The sequence below is a fragment of the Dendrobates tinctorius genome, unplaced genomic scaffold (assembly GCF_039654945.1).
Source record: "Dendrobates tinctorius isolate UK_male_01 unplaced genomic scaffold, ASM3965494v1 ptg000003l, whole genome shotgun sequence".
In the NCBI taxonomy this organism is placed as follows: Eukaryota; Metazoa; Chordata; class Amphibia; order Anura; family Dendrobatidae; genus Dendrobates; species Dendrobates tinctorius.
The window spans coordinates 16410046-16434956 of record NW_027361671.1 but is presented as its reverse complement, the minus strand read 5'-3'; the positions used below and the strand labels follow the sequence as shown (position 1 = coordinate 16434956).

The 24911-nt window shown below is 40.9% G+C and overlaps 1 protein-coding gene across 14 annotated transcripts in view; it reads left to right on the top strand.

The window, feature by feature from the left end:
* MEF2C (myocyte enhancer factor 2C) overlaps positions 1 to 24911 on the top strand; it is a 351699-nt gene that overhangs the window by 307480 nt on the left and 19308 nt on the right. For 10 of the 14 annotated variants that reach the window (XM_073586067.1, XM_073585844.1, XM_073585924.1 and 7 more), the window contains 3 exons: positions 17545 to 17717; positions 19295 to 19318; positions 20019 to 20148. In XM_073586067.1, coding sequence (XP_073442168.1) covers positions 17545 to 17717; positions 19295 to 19318; positions 20019 to 20148 — 327 coding nt within the window. The remainder of the gene's footprint in view (positions 1 to 17544; positions 17718 to 19294; positions 19319 to 20018; positions 20149 to 24911) is intronic. The other 4 variants (XM_073586614.1, XM_073586671.1, XM_073586543.1 and 1 more) reach the window with 1 other exon arrangement.

The window sequence follows — 24911 nt, the reverse complement described above, 5'->3', positions numbered from 1 at the left end:
GGCATCTGTAGAAAAGATGAAGGATCTAAACCAAGAAGATGGAAAAGAAATGTGACCAATGCATACTGTCCTATTGAAAGTGGACTCCATGGATCGCACGTGAATTTTAACCATGTCCATGAGAACAATAAGGAAGACATGATTATCTTTACACATTTTACTGGGATTGTCACCATTCTCTTCCTTCCATGTGTCTAATGGAGACCATTGCTCACAGTCTACTTATCCTATTTTAGACATGGTACAGGAAGACAAATAAGCTCTTAATATATTTGAAGTGAGACAAGAGACTGAAGTACCAGGTGGAAACCAATGCAAACATGCGGTGAACATGTTAGATTTGAACACAGGACCTCAGCACTGACTCTATTGTCAACGACTGTGCTACCTGAACTTGACATAGCTTGTTTGTATCAAGACTTTAAAGTTATGGATTCATCGTTCCATAGACATACCATCTGATACTGTTGCTGTAACTGAAAAGTCTCTCTTAGTTTGTGCTTATATCACATTATTAGGTCACATATAAAGTTTTAACCATTTAGGTTGTAACTTGGATAACCGAAGACCATGTCCCCTGATTCATCAAAGCTAGCGTGAACAACGCCGGTCCTGATGAGGGGTCGTGTTGGAGTCAAACCCTTGTCGTGCATCTCTTAATGAATCATGAGTGTCTGACAAGTGGTGTGTGCATCAGGGACTGGAGCAAGATTTTTGGCATAATGTTTGCCACAGCTCATCTTAGTTGCACCCAAGCTCCCAACATTTTGGTGGAGTTGATCAAAATTGGCAAAAGTTACAACATTTTTGTGCAACCTCAAGTTGTGCAAAAATTTTGTGATTTATCAAATATTTTCACCAGAATTCTGGCAAGAATACCTTGATGTTTTGGGGTCCAAACATCAAGGAGTTTCCAACATCAGAAAAAATGATTCTTATAGGCTTAAAGTGTAATATAATTAAACACTACTTCAAATTTGACCAATCCCATCCCAACAATCACAGGGAATCTGCTGATTGTTATCATCATTAAAATGACTGACTTTCTGCTCCCATGTATATTAGAAGAACCTCCCAGTGACTGATCATCTGATGTGTATGGGGACCTACTGACTCTCCCCCAATACATAGGGAGAAAGGACAATTTATATCTGCCATTTGGCCGACAGCTATCTATCTCATGTGTATGGCCAGTTATAGTTGTGTGAAGAACAGCACATCATTGCAGTGTGATAACAACAGGAAGCAATGGGGTAGGGCAATAATCAAGGCGAGAACTAAGATGACTCTGAAAGTTAAAAAATATGGACAGCACTAAGGTCATTTTAAAATTATAATTTATAAGCATTTTTGCAATAGGTTTTCACTGCAAAATCCTCTACAGATTCTATGTATCACATACATACTGTAGGAGAATGAAGTGAACTTGTCACAAAGCTCATTCTCAAAGCAGGAATTGTAAGCCCTATGTCTCTTCTCCTGAACAATCCTCAAAGCCGATGTATAAGCAAATTATTCTGTTAACTCATTCTGTAATCTGCTATGTACTGTGATACATAGAGGCTGTAGAAGTCAATCAGTTCAAAATGTATAATAGAACTTTTCTAAAGATCTTTTTAGGTAGAAATACATGCAATTAAGTAAAAAATGCACCTAAAATTCATTTATAAATCTACATTTCAAAGCAGAAAATCTCTTTGTCCTCTATTAGGTGTGCACTTAGAACCTGTAAACACCACTGCATTAGGTGATTCAGTTTAGTTTGACCCGTGTTGTGTATTGCAGCCTATTTGTAAGTTGGATCTAGAATTTGTTAAATGTATTTTATGTATAACAGAAAATATATACAGCTCTGGCAAAAATTAAGAGACCACCACATCAAAACCCTGCCATGGGTAGCCCATTCTCCAGACCTGAACCCCATTGAAAACCTCTGGAATTCCGATACCAAGTACCGATACTTTTTTCGTATCGGATACCGGAATCGGAAGTCCAAAATACAATGAGCCACTTTTGTGGCTCTGATTGGCTGCCGAAATGACGTCATCATGATGCGCTGTCTGTGCGCATCATGGTGCGCCGTCAGTTTGGGCCTTCGGGGGGGCTGTGCCGACTGTCCGGGGGTCTGTACCGGCCTGCCGGTGGTCTGTGCAGGCTCCGGTGGTCTGTGTCGGCCTGCCGGGGGGCTGTGCCGGCCTGCCGGTGGTCTGTGCAGGCTCCGGTGGTCTGTGCCGGCCTGCCGGGGGGCTGTGCCGGCCTGCCGGTGGTCTGTGCAGGCTCCGGTGGTCTGTGCCGGCCTGCCGGGGGGCTGTGCCGGCCTGCCGGTGGTCTGTGCAGGCTCCGGGGGTCTGTGCAGGCATCGTCCGATGGGACTACAAGTCCCATCGGGCGATGCCTGCTACCATGACAGTGATTGACACATTAGCCAATGATGGGACAGTAGTAGTCCCATCATCCGGCTAATGTGTTGAATGTAAAAAAAAAAAAAAATTACATGCTACATACATGCTACCTACATACTACATACATAATACATATATACTACATGCATGCAACATACATACAACATACTGTATATACTACGTGCATGCAACATGCATACTACATATATACTATATATACTACATGTAACATACATACTACATATATACTACATGCTACATGCATACTACATACATACTACATACATGCTACATACATACTACATACATGCTACATACATACTACAGACATCTTCCACGCAGCAATGGCATAAAGTGAGACTAGGGACTTTTTTTTTTTTAAAGTGGTGGAGGAATACAGTGCGGAAGGATACCTACCTTCCGTCATTGTATTCCTGCAGCTGGTAGAGAACGGTAGCATCAGCTGATGCTGCTGTTCTCCACGCAAGATGGACGTGGGACCCTCGTGGACTTCTGCGGATCGGGGTAAGTATATTGGTGTTTTTTTATTTTGATATTTATTCCTCAGGCGACAATGGCTTCGGGGATCAAAGTGACAAGTGACGGTGAGTATGTACTCTATGTTATATGTACTGTATGTCTATATGTATGTATTGTATGTAGTATATATGTATGTTGCATGCATGTAGTATATATGCAGTATATATGTAGTATGCATGTTGCATGCATGTGGTATATATGTAGTATGTATGTTGCATTCATGTAGTGTATGTATGTAGTATGTATGTAGCATGTATGTAGTATGTATGTAGTATGCATGTAGTATGTATGTAGTATGCATGTAGTGTGTATGTTGCATGTATGTAGCATGTAGTATATATGTAGTATGTATGTTACATGTAGTATATATAGTATATATGTAGTATGCATGTTGCATGCATGTAGTATATATTTTGTATGTATGTTGCATGCATGTAGTATACATGTATTATGTATGTAGTATGTATTTAGCATGTATGTAGTATGCATGTTGCATGTAGTATATATGTAGTATGTATGTTACATGTAGTATATATAGTATATATATAGTATGCATGTTGCATGCATGTAGTATATATGTTGTATGTATGTTGCATGCATGTAGTATATATGTATTATGTATGTAGTATGTATGTAGCATGTATGTAGTATGTAGCATGCATGTAGTATGTAGCATGTATGTAGTATGTATGTTACATGTAGTATATATGTAGTATGCATGTTGTATGTATGTAGCATGTATGTAGCATGTATGTAGCATGTAAATTTTTTTTTTTTTTACATTCAACACATTAGCCGGATGATGGGACTACTACTGTCCCATCATTGGCTAATGTGTCAATCACTGTCATGGTAGCAGGCATCGCCCGATGGGACTTGTAGTCCCATCGGACGATGCCTGCACAGACTACCGGAGCCTGCACAGACCACCGGCAGGCCGGCACAGACCACCGGAGCCTGCACAGCCCCCCGGCAGGCCGGCACAGACCACCGGAGCCTGCACAGACCCCCCGGCAGGCCAGCACAGCCCCCCGGCAGGCAGGCACAGACCACCGGAGCCTGCACAGACCCTCGGCAGGCCGGCACAGCCCCCCGGCAGGCCGGCACAGACCCCCCGGCAGGCCGGCACAGACCCCCCGGCAGGCCAGCACAGCCCCCCGAAAGGCCCGTACAGACCCCAGAGAGGCTGTACAAGGCAAAAATAGGGTTTTTCTTATTCCGATACCGGAAGTCTCATAGACTTGAATGGGACTTCCGGTATCGGAATCGGCGATACCCGATATTTTTTTTAGATCGGCCGATACCATCCGATCCGATACTTTTAAGTATCGGACGGTATCGCTCAACACTAGTCACAAGCCATCAAATAAAGAAGAACTGCCTAAATTTTTGCACAAGAAGCAGTGTGAAAGACTGGTGACAAGCATGCCAAGATACATGAAAGCTGTTTTTAAAAATCATGGTTATTCCACAAAATATTGATTCCTGAGTTAAAGCATTAGTATTGATGTTTCTAAATGATTATGAACTTGTTTTCTTTGCACTATTTGAGGTCTGAAAACACTGTTGTTGTTTTTTTTTTTTAATTTCTTTTCACCTTTTCAGAAAAAAAACAACAAAGTTTATTGCTTGGAAATTCGGAGACATGTTGTCAGAAGTTTATAGACTAAAAGAGCAATTTGCATTTTACTTCAAAAATATACCTATAAAGAGAAAAATCAGACAAACTGAACTTTTGGAAGTGGTCTCTTCAATTTTGCCAGAGCTGTATTTTACTAAACGTAGAATCATAAGTCGAGTATGTCTCGGAAAAAAACGTAATTGTGTACTGGAACACATAATATAATCCGCTACTTCAATTAATTTACTGTAAACATTACAATAAGTGAATAAGATGATAGCGTTACTCGTTCGTTTATGTAGGAAGTCTACAAGTGCCAGTCTTTTATTACATGGCAGTATCATATTGAAGTAATTGAAAAGACTTGTCACCAGCTTGTGCTTTATGATTAAAAAGCCACTTTGCAGAATAGTAGCATAATCAAGTGGTGAAAACAAGGGATCATGACCATGGATATAAGATGAGAAAGTTTACAAGTAACGCAGCAGGGATGTGATATTGTAGCAGCCGGTGAAGAGGTTTCTACCAAAAGCCACGCTGGTAAATTACTGTATAGACAACGATTGTTTATGTGGGCAAGTGGAAGGATCTGGTGACAATGCCGGATATTTCCCCGTGGAGCCACTTTCACTCCCCACATCTCTAAACTAATTGTATTTGGTTACTCTTTGTGCTTGTGGTGGGTCTTTGGGTCTTTTGCAGCCGGTTATTTTAATGACGCTTAAGATGTATATTTTATCTGTTATTTGCAATAAAAGGATGCATTTGGACCGGAGTCAGTCAAGCTTTTCCACTTTAATTTTCTCTCATGGCTCTGAAAGCTTTGCAATACCTTCTTCTAGCCATGAAATATTTAATCACCTGGACTGTATGCTCGTTATCATCTTTGGGTAATCTCACATTAATAATCCAATGTCATTAATCTACTCTAATAGCTCTGAAATATATCCTGTGCAAGTAGAAAGTCTGAGCTTGCCAAGAAAATAAAAAACGACTGCAAGAGGCAGAAAATTCCGTATTACTGTTGTCTAGATGTCCCTCGTGTACCCGTAGTTAATACAATGTGCACTTTGTGAATTCAGATGCCCATGCTACGTAGTGTTTGTGGTTTAGTACCTTATACACCGTTCCCTCTAAGATTTCCCATAGGGCAGGTGCAGACGACGTATTTCTATTCATCCAAGAAAATCGGTCTGACTGCGATCAGGGTGGGATCAGAGTGAGATCTGATTCTCGTGGAAGTGGAGCAGAAAAAAAAGTTTCTCAACCCTCTCCATTATGTCAGTTTGTTACTGCGTCTGTGGCCAGGGCCACATGAGCGTATGTTCTCTGGTGCAAAAGAATCGGGGCCGATTATGCAAATGACACTTGGCTCAATCTCTGCTGTGAGCGTGAGCCGAGGGTCAGTGCTCTGTGCTCCGATCCTCTTGTGTGATAGACTTGCAGCACAGGTGCAGAGGAGACGGAAAAAGTAATTTCTCCGTCTCCTCTCATCTGGCATCCACGGTAATTGCAGTGCACTCGGATGACATCCTATGTAGTCCGATGTTTCACACTCGCCCATACAATTGTCTGGTTAAGTTCGATCTGATTCTCGGATGCACTCGCAGCATGCTAAGTTTCTTTTCTCATGCCAAATCGGCATGGGAAAATAATGGCTGATCTGAGCTGCTCCATAGAATAACATTGGGCTGAGAGCTGTCCGATAAAACAGTGCATAGCACTCGGCTGTGTTATACGCCAGTGTGAGCGAGTCCTATCTGTTATGAAAGATATAGGGGTATCGGCGCCACCGATGCTTCTTTAAGAATTGCCAATCACAAGGGGCATAGCAGACATGGTTTGTCCTAGCAGACCCAGATCGCCTCTGCCACTGCCATATTTCACTGTAGAGGACTGTTTTCTACTGTGCCAGACAATGAACAAGAAAAAGAAATATTCCCTGGAGATCTTTTATGATCCTTAGGGAACAAATTATGTAAAAAAACATTCTTTAAACAAGTCTTTGCTCCCATAGAGGTTGGTTTGGCCTTCCTATTAGTTTCTTACCACCTCCCAATAATCAATAGCTGGGGACTTTGCATTCATATTATCTATCAGTGAAACAGATCTGAAGTCAGCAATCATGGAACAATTACATGTAAACCAGCTTGATTGTGCCAGGAATGATGTTGTCTTGGAATATACACAATGAAAATTAGGGCGTAAGAGCCTGTCACTTGTGTCGTCGCTGTGATGGCTGAGGTCTCGGCCAAGATGTTCGTATGTGAAGGGTATCGGGAAGCGCAGCTCTGTGTCACGTGACCATAATTCCACTAAGTTCAGTTAGTTTTCATTTGAATTCTAATGTCTCCAGTTTCCCCTAAAGAAAAGACAGTCTGTATTTTAAAGATCTTTTGTATCACATGAAATTCATGAACCCTTTAAGTGATGCACTTCGAGGGCTGTGCAATCAACAACAGTGGATCTCATTTTTATTCATAGCAATTCAAAGCATTTTTTTTCAGTTTTACTGTCATAGTAAATTAGAAGCGTAAAGTAAAATTAAGCCATATTTACATCAGCGTTAAGCATTATTCATTTTTCTCTCCAGACGCAATAGCCACACCTTTAGTTTATGTAAGTCGCTAGTAGAAAAAAAAAGACTAACTTACGTTGTGACCCTATAAGTGATTTACCTTTACTTCTATCTCACATGCTCCTGATTGGTAAGTCTGCCAAAATATATATGGGAATCAGTGGCAATACCCTAATATATGACAATATACTAATATAAATGTCACTATACTAATGGCAATGTAGTAATATAATACATGTATACTCAATAAACAGCCACTTTGTAGAACAACATGTTGTATAGGGATTTTGGGATACCCTCAACTTTCAATTCTATGTAAGGTAATTATTTTTTAATATTTTTTTTTCAGCAGATCATAGAAACAGAGATACTTTGGATCATATCATCAACCCTGATCACTGCTATATATGAAATCTATATTTTATGTAGTAACATTATATTTCTTAAGAGTGAGTCCAGTCTTAATCTTTGGGGTAAATGACAAAAATGTGTCACCCCTCGCATTCCATATCTCTTGTCAAGCGCAGTAGGGTCTTATCCAAGTAATAAAGGAGAATCAGTAGGTAATAGTGCACACCCTATAGGGTGTGTAAGACACAACCAGGGAAAAGTAATGACGTGCAACGGGCGATGGAAGTATCCTGCGCTGCTGGAAAAATGTTGTTTATTGTCAACATGTTTCCAAGTCACTCTGACTCCTTTTTCAGGACAGTTTCATTTGTGGTTGTCCTGAAGAAGGAGTCAGAGTGACTCTGAAACGCGTTGACAATAAAACATTTCATTCTTCATCGTGGCTTCACAGTTTTCCAGCAGCACAGCACATTTCCATTGCCCGTGGCATATTTAATCTATTGTCATTAGGCGTTCTAAATTCAATTTCAACCTTTAAAGTGAATCTGTCACCAGGTTTTTAATACCCCGTCTGAGAGCAGCATGATGTAGAGGCTGAGATCCTGATTCCAGCGAGGTAACACTTACTGGACCGCTTGATGGAATTTTGATAAAATCACTATTGTTATTAGCTGAAGGTCTGACAATTGTCGGAATGCTGTGTTCTGTATAACCCCGCCCCCTCCACTGATTGGCAGCTTTCTGTGTATATTGTGAAGGGGCAGAAAGCCGCCAATCAGTGGAGGAGGCAGGGTTATATAGAACTCAAGACTATGGAGGGCTACATGGCTGCAGATTTTCTAGTGCTTTAGTGATAATCTCCTACAATAAAACAGCGATTTTATCAAAACTGCAGCAAGCATCCCAGCAAGTGACACACACTGGAATTAGGGTCTCAGTTCCTACATAATGCTTCTCTCAGATTAGATGACAAGACCTGTTGACAAATTCCCTTTAAATAGGTATTTTAGTTATAACAAGTTATCATTTATTCTCAGGATAGCATTAATATCAATGGACCCATCCAAAAGAACCAAATACAGGGCATAACTCACACAGTATACCAAACAAAAAACCTGCAGAGTGTATATACCCCTAAAATGGACTTTATTAATTAAAACACAATAAATATTAAAATGCATGCTAAATCAGAGGCTGCCAGGCACATATGTGGAGGGACACTTACAAATACGAGTGGTGACTATAGATACATGTTAATGTAGATAGATAGATCATAGTTCCTTATATATAACAGAACAATTGGGTAAAACCTTCCCAAACATACTGTATATCAAACAGAAATGTGGCTAAACTAAAATATAACACTTACATGTAAATCACACCATCTGCTTAAAGTGTTCCCACCGCCCCAACACACGTTTCGTTGTATCTCCATCAGCACAAGTCCCAGTAAGTGACACATCACTGGAAATAGGGTCTGCTGTTGTCAGATTAGGTGGCAAGACCTGTTGACATATTCTCTTTAAATAGGCATTTCAGCTATAGCAAGTTGTCATCTAGTCTCAGGATAGGTAATAGCTACTAGATAAGCTCAATGGAGCTCCAGTCACACAAATGCATCATCACTCTACTTCAACAGTGCTGCCAAAGATTGATGGGTGCTGTAGTTAGGTTTTCTAGAAATCCAACAGAGGTTGGGGTCCCACACACTGGAGATCGGTGAGCGGTGTCTCAGCGGTCGGACCCCCACTAATTTAGTAGCTGTCACATATTCTGTGGACAAACAAAAAAACAAATGGCAAGAAGGTATGTCCAGATATGTGATAAAAAATTAGATCATTAAAACATGTGGAAAACAGTACAGGGCAAGCAATTTACACGGACAGACCCTTAATTACCCCATTTTTCACAGACTGTTGAGTTGACAACCCGGCAACCTGAAAGACATATGTGCTTGTATTCATCGCCTCCATTCAGACTGGTCTTACAATAAAAAGGTCATCATCATTTGGCAGCCATGTCATATGTGGGGACTGGGTCATAGATAGACCGATTTCTTTGAAACTAATCACAAGGTTTATATTTTTTAAGGACACTTTATAAATAGCTCTCAGCTCATCTCATGATAGAAATGGTGCCAAATTCTGCCCAAATCAGTCAGTAAGAAGGCTTTGATGAATTTCAGTCCTTTTAGCTCATTGTAAAGTCACATGTATTTTTCTTGCATCTCCATGTGTGTCCCTCTTTAGAAATATATGTGTGGCGAAATCCCATTTTTGTTGTGTTTTTCTTTCCTTCCGTTTTATTTTCAGTTTGTTTATTCCATGTTGTTCCTTAATATTCAAGGACAGATTATATCTTGTCAAGAGGAAAAAAAAAACTTTTTTGCTGTTTTTTTGTTTTGTTTCATATCTTTCATCAAAGAGAATAAACGCCAAGGACAACTATTTTCACTTCACTTTACTGGCATATTTAGCATAATCAGTCTGGATCGTTCCTCCATATGTACGGCGTCAATGTGTCTTGGCTTTCCCTAAGGAAGCCTTATTTTTGTTATTTAAAATATTTAAAGGGGTTCTCTCGTCAGGCTATGATAATGTGAAGATAGTATAGTATAGGGAAAAGTCCAGTCTATAATTAGCCAAAATGCCACAGAAAAATATTATGTTGTTTGCCTAATAGGAGCAATCAAAGAATATACTGAACACCCAGTGATGAGTCCACTGTATGCATGTGGGGAGCATTGCCCTCTGCCACCGCGCTCGCCAGTCTTACAGCGGATAATGGGAAGCTGAGAATGGGTATTTCACCGAACAATTATAATTATTGAACAGCATATACTATGTAGAAAATGATTCACCAATATATAAGTAATAAATCAGCATTTTATTAGAAATCCACTTAAAAAAACAACTTTAGGGAATAAGAAAAATATATCACAAGCTGTACACATAAATAACAAAGGGCGCTATATCCTTTCAGAGTGGGAGAGAGATGCTAGATAACACCTGCAAAAAATATTCTTACAAAAAGAGATATAGGATCGCTATGATAGGGAGCAATAGTTGGAAGATTATAGGGTACAATGTCAAAAACAGTGCTATGGTGGCCCTATCTGACCCTAAGACCACCATTAAACCCAATCTCTATCCTTGCCTGACAGCGGAGGTTGGCACCATAGAATATGTAAGTGGTGCTCCTACTTGACCACGGCTGGTCTTCGCATGTCCTACTTACTCCAAACCTCCTCACTCCGGAGTTGGGTGGTTGGAGGTAGGAAACGGCAGGAAGGTCTTCCTTTATGAACACATTGGACTGATAACTATTAGCTGAACTACGCAGTATTTATGTGCTATTTTGACTAATAGGAGATTGTATTTGTCCTCATACAATGCTGCCATTACAAACAGATGTTGGATGTAAATGTCCATGCTGTTCAGATATTTTATTCATTCAACCACTATGGTGATGGCTGTTATGTCTGAAGGGCTTCGTAGTCTGGAGCTTGCGCGTTTAATTATTAAGCTTAATGTATAACTTAGCACAGTAAGGCTTTCCTAGAAGTGGCCATAGCTACCCTGCATCTTATAAATATGCTTCCAGGGGATTTGAAGCTTTGTATTAAAAAAAATGAAATATAATCCATTGGTGACAGTGTAAAATATAGAAATTTGTCATCTCGGGAAAAGGTAATTTGCAGGTCGGTAAATAGCATTTAAATCATGGCTGCTTTACTGGAAGTGTGGCTACAGGTAGAAAATGAAGGTAGATTCTCCCTGCAGCCATTCACTTCCAGTCATCTGTACGGTGCAAAGGGCTGTTACAGTCACGTCCCACTGCACAGTGACCCACCACATAGACTTCTAGGTGGCACTCCGAGAATGGCAGTTCTCGTGTCAAGGGATTGTGTCCCACTTGTATATATAGAGAGAGAAACAGAACGGCACTCACGTATGTTGAAACAGTTTTCGGGGTTTATTCCATTACATCTTCAGACCAGTCTAAATGACCTGTTTTGGCCCGACCAAAGCCTTTTTCAAACAAGGTCTTGTTTGAAAAAGGCTTTAGTTGAGACAAAACGTGTAAATTATACACAAATATTCTGAAGCTATAATGGAACCAACCCTGAAAACTATTTCAACATAGGTGAGTGCCGTTCTGTTTCTTTATATATCCACAGTGACCCAAGGACCACGCTATTGCAACTCCGCCTTCACCTTGACTGACAGTCTGCTCATGCTGTAGAGCGGGCTGTCTATCATTGTGCTGGGGAATGATTACCGCTCACTCATTCCATGCACCGCCCTGATTTACCTAGATATTACCACTCTCTTGCCAAATATACAGTAAATACTTTGAAAATGGCATTAAACTGTGTAAATCTGGTTTATTTCCTGTGCTGTTGTCCTAGTCACGGAATTAGCTGGTAGGGATTCACCCGTCATACCGGGGGAAGTGTACAAGCCTATGAGCACTTATTTTTTTGGAGCACATACAGTATATTGCAGCCAGTAAAAAAAATATTCTCTGTAGTCAAATGTAAATGTATCTGTAGCAAATAGTTTATTATTATAAATGGCTATACCTAGATCAGTTTCCACAGTTTACACTCACGGGTACTCTGTATAATTTCTTTTTTAACAGTCGTATAAATATGTGGTTATTTTAGAGAAAATATTGCAACTGATTGGAGACCATTGGAGCCACCGTATTAATAAAATACACGTGATGTGTGAAAAGGCTAATAATGCCAAGTCTTTTCAGCCTTCTCGTAATGTAATACAATCACAAGTTACATTGTGTTAAGAAAAAAAAAATGTTTAATATTGCTGTAATTTTGGTTTTGGTTTACTAAATGTATGTTCATAATGTTTCTCTTGTGCAAATAACTATGAATTTCATTCAAACCATAGCCAAAAGTATAATGCACTCACTCTGCAATCCATCTGTTTTCCATTTTCGCATACTGTATAGTCAGGAAATCCATTCATTTATGACATATAATTTTTGCACTTTCAAGTGGGTAGTTGAATGTGACACAGCACATAGAGCCCCATTTAATTTGATCATTTTCCAGACGGAATGTAATTGTAAAGTACAGGCTTAGAGCAGGTTTAAACCATACATTTTAGTATTTTTCTTTTCTTTTTTTTTAAAACTCATGTTTCCTTTTTTTTTTCTTTTTGTATCTGTCTTTCAATATATATATATATATATATATATATATATATATATATATATATATATATATAAAACAAACATATATATATATAGAAGGGGCTATATACAGTGTGTATACATATATATACTGTATATAGAAGTATTGTATATACCTACTGTATGTGATTCTTATTCATTAGTAACATTCTTTAAATAATAAAAAATGAATAAAAATGATAAAAAAAATGTTAACTGGCTGTCAAAATCACTCTATTAGCCTTAAAGAGCAAAGGAAATTCTTAGGATGATGGATGACAGTATATCAAAAGAGGGAAAAAAATGCTAAAACTTTATAATTAAAGTCAGAATATTTCAACTTTGAGAATGGAAGTTAAAACATTATATATCATTTTATTCTATAATTCAACATTAACCTCAATGGAGATAGTTTGGGATTATTGTTGGTGAGATTGGTGTTGGGGCGTGTGCATTTCAGATGGGTACTACCAAGCCAACTTGCATTAGGCAAGGTTTTTTCTTAAATATACAAATCTTGGGTCACAAAAAAATACTTGTTGTTAGTAATATATAGCTAGACTCCTCCTACTACTACTGAATGGGGCTGTCCAGTCGCACAGTACTGATGACCTTGGGAGGTCTGACACATGGCATCCCAACTGCGGTTATAAGTGACAGGTTGATAGGAGCTGCTTTGTAGTATCTGGAAGACACCACTAAACATTCAATAAAACTGTGCAATGGAGATCTGCTCCATGTGTCTATACCAGGCCAACGCCTGATTTTATAACAGCTGATCGGTGTTAGACCCCACCAACCCAAATTCCATTTTGATGAGCTATCCTATGGCTTGGTCATCAGTATTGTATGACAGGACAACCCTTGCTGATCACAATTGGAGATAATTGTGCAAACTATACTTGAGTGGTGGATCTCCATATGATAACCATTAGTCCTTCCAAAATTCTTCGATACTAGCTTGCCAGTTCATGAAACTAGCAGCTGTAGATTTCCACTAAGCAATTTACTTACTACAATATTGGGAGATACAATATATATATATATATATATATATATATATATATATATCTAGATAGATTAGGGCTCCAACACTCATTGTTGGGGAATGATATTGAAATTAATATCTTCCTGCATATACAGATGGAATGTTAAAGGGAATCTGTCACCCCTTTTTTGAGATATCATATAATAATATCATTCAATTGTGTGTCACAGAAGGATTCTCTTAGCACTTTTGCTTCCCCCTGACCCCGCACCTTTCATGCATAAATACCTTGTTTATTTCGGTTCAGATGTACGTAAACTGCCGCTGTCCGGTCTGCTGGGCGGGGCTTATTCAACTGCTCCCCCCTCCCTGTCTTGGTCTATGCATTTCTTCTTGTGTAGAGCAAGACAGGGAGGGGGGAGCAGGTGAATAAGCCCCACCCAGCAGACCGGACAGCGGCAGTTTCCATACATCTGAACCGATATAAACAAGGTATTTATGCATGAAAGGTGCGGGGTCAGGGGGAAGCAAAAGTACTAAGAGAATCCTTATGTGACACACAATTGAATGATATCATTATGTGATATCTCAAAAAAGGGGTGACAGATTCCCTTTAAAGGGGTTATCCAATGAAGCCCTATAAGGAGAGTGTTTGTAAACTGCTGTGCCACCAAGGTTTAAATGTGTTTAAAATGTTAATTAGGAAATTTTTTTAATCCTTTTATTATGATATCAGCCTTTGTTTCCCAATTTCACTGGTCTTGCTACACAGCCTGCGTCGTTCTAACTCAGAAAGAGAGCTCCCTTCTCAAGACTAGAGATTTGCTTGAAGGGGACGACTGTCATGCTCAGTGCGATAACTACGCCAGCCCGCTGTCTTTGCGTTGGGTGGGACCAAGAAGGAGTGGCTGGCTTATCTAGCTCAATGAGCCAACCAGTCCCCTTCAGTCATAGCACGATTCATGTGCGGATACAGAGAGGGGAAAAGTTCCCTGTGTCGGAACAAACTTGGAAAGTGGAGCAGTTTGATGGTAAAATTGAGACTTTGTGGAGGGTTGACAAGCATCCAAAAATTACAGGACAGTCCAAAAATATAGGGCACTTTTTTTTTACCTAAAAAAAAATTGAGGCGTCTGTGTGTTTTCTGACGTTGAAACATATGCAGATTATTTTGACTGTAATTATCTTTCTACAGTTTACAGAGAGTGCGTCTGATGTCTTCTGATCAGAATTATGGGCTGCAGACATTAATCACTTATAGTCAGAATGATTTATGATGGTTTTCCAATGTGTCTGTCAGTGATGCTTTAATAAGTTGTCCAGGGGAAATGTAAAAGGTCGAGTTGGCAGCCATGACTTCGGGCCAGTTATCATAATTTCTATGCCATCTTCCAAGTAAAAGATTCCATGTTTTCTTACAAAGTTGCCCGCAATCTTGCCTATAACCCACGTTCCAGACCAGCCCACACTCTTGTCCAACTCTCCGAGGATAAAGCTTAAAGACTGATTTTTCATGCAACCACATGCTTGTAGTTATCCCTGATTTCAAAGGATGGGCTGCCATGTCAATGGTCAGAACAGAGAATTTGACGTTCTTCATGCCACACAATCTTTTAAACATATTCATTTGGGGGCTGGAAACCATAATGTTTAAGTATAGGTCTCCGAAGCTGAACTTGAAACAAATACCGGCAAACATTTACTGTGCCCTTCCTGACCAAAAGGACAGATACAAAATGTGGATATTGTCATTGGCAGAAAGCTAATTCCGCACGACTGGTAGTGATTTCTGTAGGATAGAAGAGGGCCGTTACACACACAAGCCACCTGTAGACAGAATCCACCCCTATGCAACTTCATTTTCTCGTTTTCCAAAAGCCTAATTGTCTGAAACAGTAAAATCATTGACGTCCTGGCACAAAATAAGGAAAAGCAAACACGGGCATGCAAATGCAATTAGCAAGACATATGTTTCAATAAGTTGACATATCAGAGAGACGCGGCGCTGGTAACTAATAGGAAGCAATCTCTCATCAAGTGTTGATTTAGCACTGCAGGGTTAAGAGAAAGAAGAGACGAGAGAAGGTTTGTTCTCGAAATTAGGGGGTTGGCAGAAATGAAAATGTCTGGAAATAATGAGGCACGTGAAATTATTTTAGCACCTCTGTTCTTTTTATCTACACAGAAAACACTATAGTTATTTTCTGCCCATAGCCAAAGGCAAAAAGAAGAAAGAAAATCATTGCACTTAATGGGGAACAAAGTACAGTTTTATGTGTGCAGGCAGGAATATGTTTATATCACTGTGTATATCTGTGTGGGGTTTGGTGTCTGAACCTCAGTGAAATTTCATTTATATTTTCAATGAATCCCCAAAATACAAACCTGCTTGTCTTAAAAGAAGAGCTATGTGTAGGCCAGCACTGGACTGGCCATCTGGCAATTCTGGCAAATGCCAGAAGGGCCTGTCTGGTCGTGGGCTGCCTTGTCTGCTAAGTTACTAAAAGAATCGGTGTTCTTAAGACACTCATACTGTTAAATGCCCCATCACACTAAACGATGCACCAGCGATCCCGACAGCGATATCACCTTGTCAGGATTGCTGGTGCCTCGCTACATGATCGCTGGTGAGCTGCCAAACAGGCAGACTAACCAGCGATCAGGACCAGCGAGGACGCTGGTATCCAAGGTAAATATCGGGTAACTAAGCGAGCGCGTCGCTTAGTTACCTGCTGTGTACCTTAGATACCTGCGTGCTTGTGCTGGGAGCTGGTATCCAAGGTAAATATCAGGTAACTAAGCGTGCGCATCACTTAGTTACCCTCTGTGTACCTTGGTTACCAGCTCCCTGCGCGAGAACGCAGGTATCTAAGGTAGACAGCGGGTAACTAAGTGACGGCGCGCGCTTAGTTACCCGATATTTACCTTGGATACCAACTCCCAACGTCTGCTTACAGCGCTGGGAGCTCGCTGATCGTTGGTCTCCCGCTGCCACACGCAGCGATGCGCGCTGGCCAGCGGGAGACCAACGATCAAAAAATGGCCCAGAACATTCCTGCACGATCAGCGATATCCAGCGGGAGGGGGTGGTCGCTAATGCGTGTCACACACAGTGAGATCGCTGGCGAGATCACTGTTGCGCCACAAAATCAGCGATCTCGCTGTGTGTGACGGGGCCTTAAGAGTTGTCACAGAGCGTCAAGTCGCTGACTCCATCACTTACTCCAGCAGGCCATGGGTGTCAGAAATATTGGTCTTGTAGTAAATGTTCCTTTCCTCTATCCAGGGTAATATTAGTAATATATCCCCATCTGGTGCTTGGGGACAGCATGGGCCTGTGTGATTTCAAATGCCAGGGCTGAATTTCAGGCCCAGTCTGTACCTGGTGTAGGCCCATATGCCTGTCCATGAAGTCCCACTGGAGAATATAGGATTTCTATGTATTACAGACCAGTGATGCCACAGGCCCCATCAGTGCGCTAGTTGTGACTTTTATCCATTTTTGGTCCTTCTTTGTGTTTTCTACCATCACGATTTTCTTGTGTGCAAAAAAAAAACAAAAAAACAATTCCAAACTTCTCCCAGCCATTAAACAGTATGCTAGCCGCTTTTTTTTATATTGGGCCAAATCAATTGAGTTTGATCCCAAGTCAGATTAGAAAGTGATATTTCTACATATTTTAGGTCGCAGTCCCCTCAGTCCACCAAAATTCTGAAAAACACAAGGGTAGAACACATATAGAAAAGCCAGATGTCTGAATGAGGTGTAAGAACCCGTCTACTGCACCGTAGAGCATGCTTGTCCTCCATGCTGCGTGCGCCGTATACATAGATGCTAGCTAACCTGCATTTTTTTTCTCTTTCACAGGTAATGGGTATGGCAATCATCGTAACTCGCCAGGTCTGCTGGTCTCACCTGGTAACTTAAATAAAAATATGCAAACAAAATCACCACCGCCGATGAACCTGGGCATGAACAATCGCAAACCCGACCTCCGAGTTCTTATTCCACCTGGCAGCAAGAATACAATGCCCTCTGTGGTAATGCATTATTATACTTCGGGGTTCTAGATTCATAAAATATATGATTCCATATTTTGGTGTGTACCATATTAGGACCCCTCTCGGGTTTTGACATTTGGCCATTTTGTGGCCTGGTTGAGGTCTAAATTGGATTGTCACCCTATACTATGACAGACTACAGAACGTATCGCATGCAAGGTGCAGAGAAGATGGAGTACTTAACTTCTCCATCTTCCCCATTGTGTGAGTCGGTGTATATTGGACTGCACTCGGATGACATCTGAGTGCAGTCTGATGTTTTGCACATACCAATAGGCATGTATGGGTGCATGCCGTCCAATACGCTATGCTAATCGCAGCATGCAGTGAATTTTTTCTCATGCTGACTCCAGCATTAGAAAAAAAATGTGCTAGTATAACATTGGGGTCTGTTATATAAGAAGGGAAAAGGGATAAGGAAAGTCAGCTCACCACGTCTATACGCTGGCCGCTCACCAGTGTTAGCGAGCCCTAATACTCATATAATACGTTTTACATGTTAGTATTTTGAAGGCATGAAGAAGTAATAGAGGGATAGCAGAAATGGTTTATATGCAGCAGTGTGCCTACTTATTTTTATTTGTATCCTGCAGCTCCCTTATTAAAGTATGGATGGATGGATGGATAGATAGATAGATAGATAGATAGATAGATAGATAGATAGATATGGTATAGATAGATAGATAGATATGATAGATAGATAGATATTAGATAGATAGATAGATAGATATGGGATAGATAGATAGATATGATAGATAGATAGATAGATAGATAGATATGGGATAGATATATAGATAGATAGATAGATATGATAGATAGATAGATAGCTATTAGATAGATAGATAGATAGATAGATATGGTATAGATAGATAGATAGATATGATAGATAGATAGATATTAGATAGATAGATAGATAGATAGATATGGGATAGATAGATAGATATGATAGATAGATAGATAGATAGATAGATAGATAGATAGATATGGGATAGATATATAGATAGATAGATAGATAGATATGATAGATAGATAGATAGCTATTAGATAGATAGATAGATAGATATGGGATAGATAGATATGATAGATAGATAGATAGATAGATATGGGATAGATATATAGATAGATAGATAGATAGATAATAGAGAGATAATAGACACATATATATAGGTAGATGCTAGATAGATCATCTATAGACAGATGGATAATAGAGAGGTAGAATCTATAATAATATATCTTACAGAAATACACCGGTTCCCAGAACCAACTCTACTATACAGTAAGATGTCAGCACTTGATTTATTTCTTGTCAGATCTCTGTGGGGATTTCGGGAATGACCCCGGTGGCTCACACTTTGGCATCCAGATGCCACTGAGGGGATATCATAAATGTGAACACATCCATGAGACCTCTTCTGTGATAATCCCTGCTTTGTGTTAGACAGCAGCTGGGAGTTTGACTTCTCCATGACATTTTATACTTTATCATTTGTTTTTACTCTTTATTAATAATGGACATCTACTAATTGTTCATTAATACTCCTTTCCCTCGCTCTCAGTCTGAGGATGTTGATCTGCTTTTGGTAAGTGGCTAAAGATTTCTTGAAAGCCTCTAATGTGCTCATTTTGGCTGTAACATTTTAGAATATGGAGAAGAAACTTTATTATTATTATTATTATTATTTTTTTTGTGTAACACGTTAGACTCCATCATTATAGAATAAAAAAAATCCCCAAATCTTCTCATGGCAGCTTGATCCTCTGACCCAGCACATGTTATATTGGGATTTATCTGGCCACTTTATATAAATTGCTTATGAAATTCTCTATTAGTAAATCTAGGAGCTTTACTGCCATCTGCTGGCCGTGCAAGTAACTTTTGCACCCAGCAATTCCAAGGTGAATGATGGCTAAGCCTGGCTGCTGGTAATTTTAATGACATTCCTGCATTTGAATGATAAAGAAACAATGATAGTACAGTATGCATATTTCATCAATTTTCCACATGGTCTGTTTTCAGCCCACAATAAAGCAATCTTTACTGGTGGCAAGTTCAATTGCCTAGGAGAAGCTGATGTAATGGGTTACCATGGCGACAGTGGGTCTCTTGAAAGATTGTAAATGATAGGGTTGGGAGAGTTCATGGGAGTCACATGCTAAATGATTAATTTGGATCATGTTGGAGTGTTTTTTTTCTGCTCTGAAAAAAATGTAATGCACTTTACAAAGCTACAAATAATTTTGATGGTCTTTTTTTTCTTGTGATTTTTTTTCTTTTAATAGAATCAAAGAATAAATAACTCACAATCCGCTCAGTCACTGGCTACTCCAGTGGTTCCTGTAGCAACACCGACTTTACCTGGACAGGGAATGGGAGGATACCCATCAGCCATTTCAACAACATATGGCACTGGTAAGCAAAATCCTAAATATAATGCTACATATGCGACCTATATGATATACATATGTTACCTTTTCCACAGAAAATGCTACTTATACAACCTATACTATATATATATAATGTTACATATACTACATACAATGCTACATAAACTACATATAATGTTACACTTACTACATGCATATGCTACATACAGTTGTGGCCAAAAGTATTGACACCCCTGCAATTCTGTCAGATAATACTCAGTTTCTTCCTGAAAATTATTGCAAACACAAATTCTTTGGTATTATTATCTTCATTTAATTTGTCTTAAATAAAAAAACACAAAAGAGAATGAAGCAAAAAACAAAACATTGATCATTTCACACAAAACTCCAGAAATGGGCCAGATAAAAGTATTGACACCCTCAGCCTAATACTTGGTTGCACAACCTTTAGCCAAAATAACTGCGACCAACTGCTTCCGGTAACCATCAATGAGTTTCTTACAATGCTCTGCTGGAATTTTAGACCATTCTTCTTTGGCAAACTGCTCCAGGTCCCTGATATTTGAAGGGTGCCTTCTCCAAACTGCCGTTTTTACATCTCTCCACAGGTGTTCTATGGGATTCAGGTCTGGACTCATTGCTGGCCACCTTAGAAGTCTCCAGTGATTTCTCTCAAACCATTTTCTAGTGCTTTTTGAAGTGTGTTTTGGGTCATTGTCCTGCTGGAAGACCCATGACCTCTGAGGGAGACCCAGCTTTCTCACACTGGGCCCTACATTATGCTGCAAAATTTGTTGGTTGTCTTCAGACTTCATAATGCCATGCACACGGTCAAGCAGTCCAGTGCCAGAGGCAGCAAAGCAACCCCAAAACATCAGGGAACCTCCGCCATGTTTGACTGTAGGGACCATGTTTTTTTCTTTGAATGCCTCTTTTTTTCTCCTGTAAAGTCTATGTTGATGCCTTTGCCCAAAAACCTCTACTTTTGTCTCATCTAACCAGAGAACATTCTTCCAAAACGTTTTAGGCTTTTTCAGGTAAGTTTTGGCAAACTCCAGTCTGGCTTTTTTATGTCTCGGGGTAAGAAGTGGGGTCTTCCTGGGTCTCCTACCATACAGTCCCTTTTCATTCAGATGCCGACAGATAGTACGGGTTGACACTGTTGTACCCTCGGACTACAGGGCAGCTTGAACTTGTTTGAATGTTAGTCGAGGTTCTTTATCCAACATCCACACAATCTTGCATTGAAATCTCGCATCAATTTTTCTTTTCCGTCCACAATTAGGGAGGTTAGCCACAGTGCCATGGGCTTTAAACTTCTTGATGACACTGCGCACGGTAGACACAGGAACATTCAGGTCTTTGGAGATGGACTTGTAGCCTTGAAATTGCTCATGCTTCCTCACAATTTGGTTTCTCAAGTCCTCAGACAGTTCTTTGGTCTTCTTTCTTTTCTCCATGCTCAATGTGGTACACACAAGGACACAGGACAGAGGTTGAGTCAACTTTAATCCATGTCCACTGGCTGCAAGTGTGATTTAGTTATTGCCAACACCTGTTAGGTGCCACAGGTAAGTTACAGGTGCTGTTAATTACACAAATTAGAGAAGCATCACATGATTTTTCGAACAGTGCCAATACTTTTGTCCACCCTCTTTTTTATGTTTGGTGTGGAATTATATCCAATTTGGCTTTAGGACAATTCTTTTTGTGGTTTTTCATTTAAGACGAATTAATTGATGATAATAATAACAAAGAATTTGTGTTTGCAATAATTTTCAGGAAGAAACTGAGTATTATCTGACAAAATTGCAGGGGTGTCAATACTTTTGGTCACAACTGTATACTACGGACCCGTTGAAGCGCTCGAGCAGCGCGAAACGGCCGTTGTCAGCCTTTCTTGCACTCCTTATGTCACTCCCCGACTTGACATGTTCATAATATGTCAATAAATCAGTGAAACTTCCATCTCGATGAGTGCGACCTCTTTTCTTTGCATGGATATACTATATATATGTTACATATACTACATGTAATGCTAAATATACTATATACAAATGCTACATATAATACATCAAACACCGCTTGGACCTTTTCAAGATGACTCTCCCAGTCTGGGCTAAAGATAACGATATCGTCCAGGTATGCAGTGGTACATTGCTTATGGGGTACAAGGATTCTATCCATAGCTGTCTGAAAGGTTGCTGGAGCCCCCTACAGTCCAAATGGCATCCGGACATTCTGGAAGCATCCACAGTCTTCTCTTTGGCTTCCTGTGCCATGGGGTTCTGCCAATATCCCTTCATCAAATCCAAGGTAGTTATGTACCTTGCCCACAAGAAGATTTCACCAAGGGACCAACCAAGTCCATAGCAATTGGTCTCAAATGATACTTCAGAAATAGGCAATAGCACGAGGGGATACCGAAAGTGAGAGGTGGGGGCGAATAACTGACACATAGGGCAGGACCTGCAATAGTTTAATATTTCCCGATGACACTCAGGCCAATAGAACCTCTGCATGATCTGTTCCTGCATTTTTCCACTCCAAGATGTCACCCCAAGATATGTGAATGGGTCATGTCCAACACCTTCCATCTATAGGGACCCAGCACTATTAACTGTTCCATCTGCTCCTCCCTCACTTTCGTTACCCGCTACAACAACGCCCCACTCATCATAAAATAGGGAAACCTTGTGTCAGCATACGAGTCCTGTGGAACCCCATTAATGACAATGACATTATTAAAGGCTTCTTTCAGAGTTGGGCAGTCCCAAAATTCTCACTGGTCACCCCTAACTACGAAATGTCAGACACAGTGGACACTTCCTCCTCATTCCCCACAAGGACACAAAAGGGAAAGCCTTCAGCCTCTGGGTGTGGTGATACCTTATTAAGGTTCACTGGTTCCCTATTCACCCCAGTGAACTCAGAACCCTTCCCTTCAGATCCCAAAATAAACAAAAGTCCCAGCCTAAAATAATAGGTTGCAACTAGTCCTGAATGACGCCGACCTCATGGGACTCTGGCCATAGAGTAGTCTTTAGCATCACTATGTATGCACCGAACACCGACCTTTTTCCCCACGACCAGTTGGAGAGGAAAAGTGGCCCTCACAAGGGTCACTAAACCCCGGACTCTAGCAGTGCCGATACCTCTCAATTGTTCACCTTCATAAGAAAAGCTTGAGGCCCATCATTGGGTAGAGAGTTCACACTGCCAGATATGTATAATATGAACTACAGTGTCCTATGCTACAGTCAATCTGCTTGCGGGTCAGGTGACAGTGGGTGGCTATATGTCCTGGCCCGTGACACCTCCAGCAAATGACATCACCCATAGGGATCTTGGGCACCCCCTCCCCTGCCCCTTTGGACCTTGGATGCCCCACCCACTTTTAGACCTCCGCCCTCTGTTGGGACCCCCAGTATGGAGTGGGCTGCCTTCCCAAGGAGCCTTCAATCCCCTGGTATCTTTCGAGCAATCCGACCAATTCATTGGCATTCTGGGGATCACCCTGGGCAACCCAAATCTTTATGGACCTCGGCAGAGAGTGCACAAACTGGTCCATCACCACCCGTTCTACCATCTGCGCAGGCATAGAGGACTCTGGTTTCAGCGACTTCTAGACCAGGTGCAACAGGTCAAACATTTGGGAGCGAGGTGGTTTGTCCCGGTGATACACCCAGCAGTGAACCTGCTGCACCTTGATAGTCATTGTAACCCCCAAGCATGCGAGAATCTCAGTTTTTAGCTCGTCATTCTCTTTGGCGTCCTGCAAAGTTAAGTCATAGAATGCCTTTTGGGGTTCCCCCATCAAGTATGGCGCAAGTACCTCTGCCTACTGCTCCGGTGAGAGTTTCTCCCTCTCGGTGATCCTTTCAAACACCGTCAGGAAGGCCTCAACGTCATCCCTGGGGGTCATTTTCTGCAAAGAACATCTTACCACCTTCTGGACGTGGGCGTCATCAGCCCGACTTGAGGATGGGGCGCTCGTCCTGCCCTGGATGGTGGTGGCCGTTGCTTCTGCTTGCTCTTCTGGATCTGCTGTAACAGCCTGTTGGTCTCTTGCTGTTGCTGCTGTGACTGGACCAGGTGTTTCAGCAGGGTCTCCATTTTATCTGGCCATGCTTGTTGGCTTGCGACAGACTTAATCCAGCAAATGCAGTCCTTCCTGTAGCAATCTTGCATATCTGCTGGATATGCTGCCCGCACGTCTAGCACCAATTGTAGGGGTTTTACTCACTTGGGTGTGACAGAAGGAAAACAGGAGGCTCGTTCCTTTTAAAGTTCATATCGGTTTATTACTTCATAAACCGCAGAAGCACAAACAGAAAATAAAAAAGCCTTTAGGTCAGGCAAAACAAAGTCACAATGTCAATAGCAGAGCTCTGCTCCGTCAAGCCTGTGGGCACACAGGCTTGGGTAGCATCCAGTCCTCAGGCTCGGTCTGAAGCCAAACACACAGGAGGCCTTCTTCCTCCCAACACACAGACCATATGCCAAGCAACAGTCACCTTTATATAGGCTTTAACCGTGGGTAGCCAGACCCACCCATCTCTCATTGCTACCCGAAACCCGGTCTGTTATGAATGGGTCACCATGGAGGATGGCAGAAACAGGCTAAGCCACCAGAAGACCAGAGAAGTTGGTAACTAAGCGAATTGCAGACCCCCTGATCCTATCCACACAACCAGCAGTAGCCCTAGACGCTTTGTCACAGCCAGAGGACTAACTAAGCCTAAAGACAGAAAGATGAAATCTAAACTGCCCTGGAGCAGATCCCCA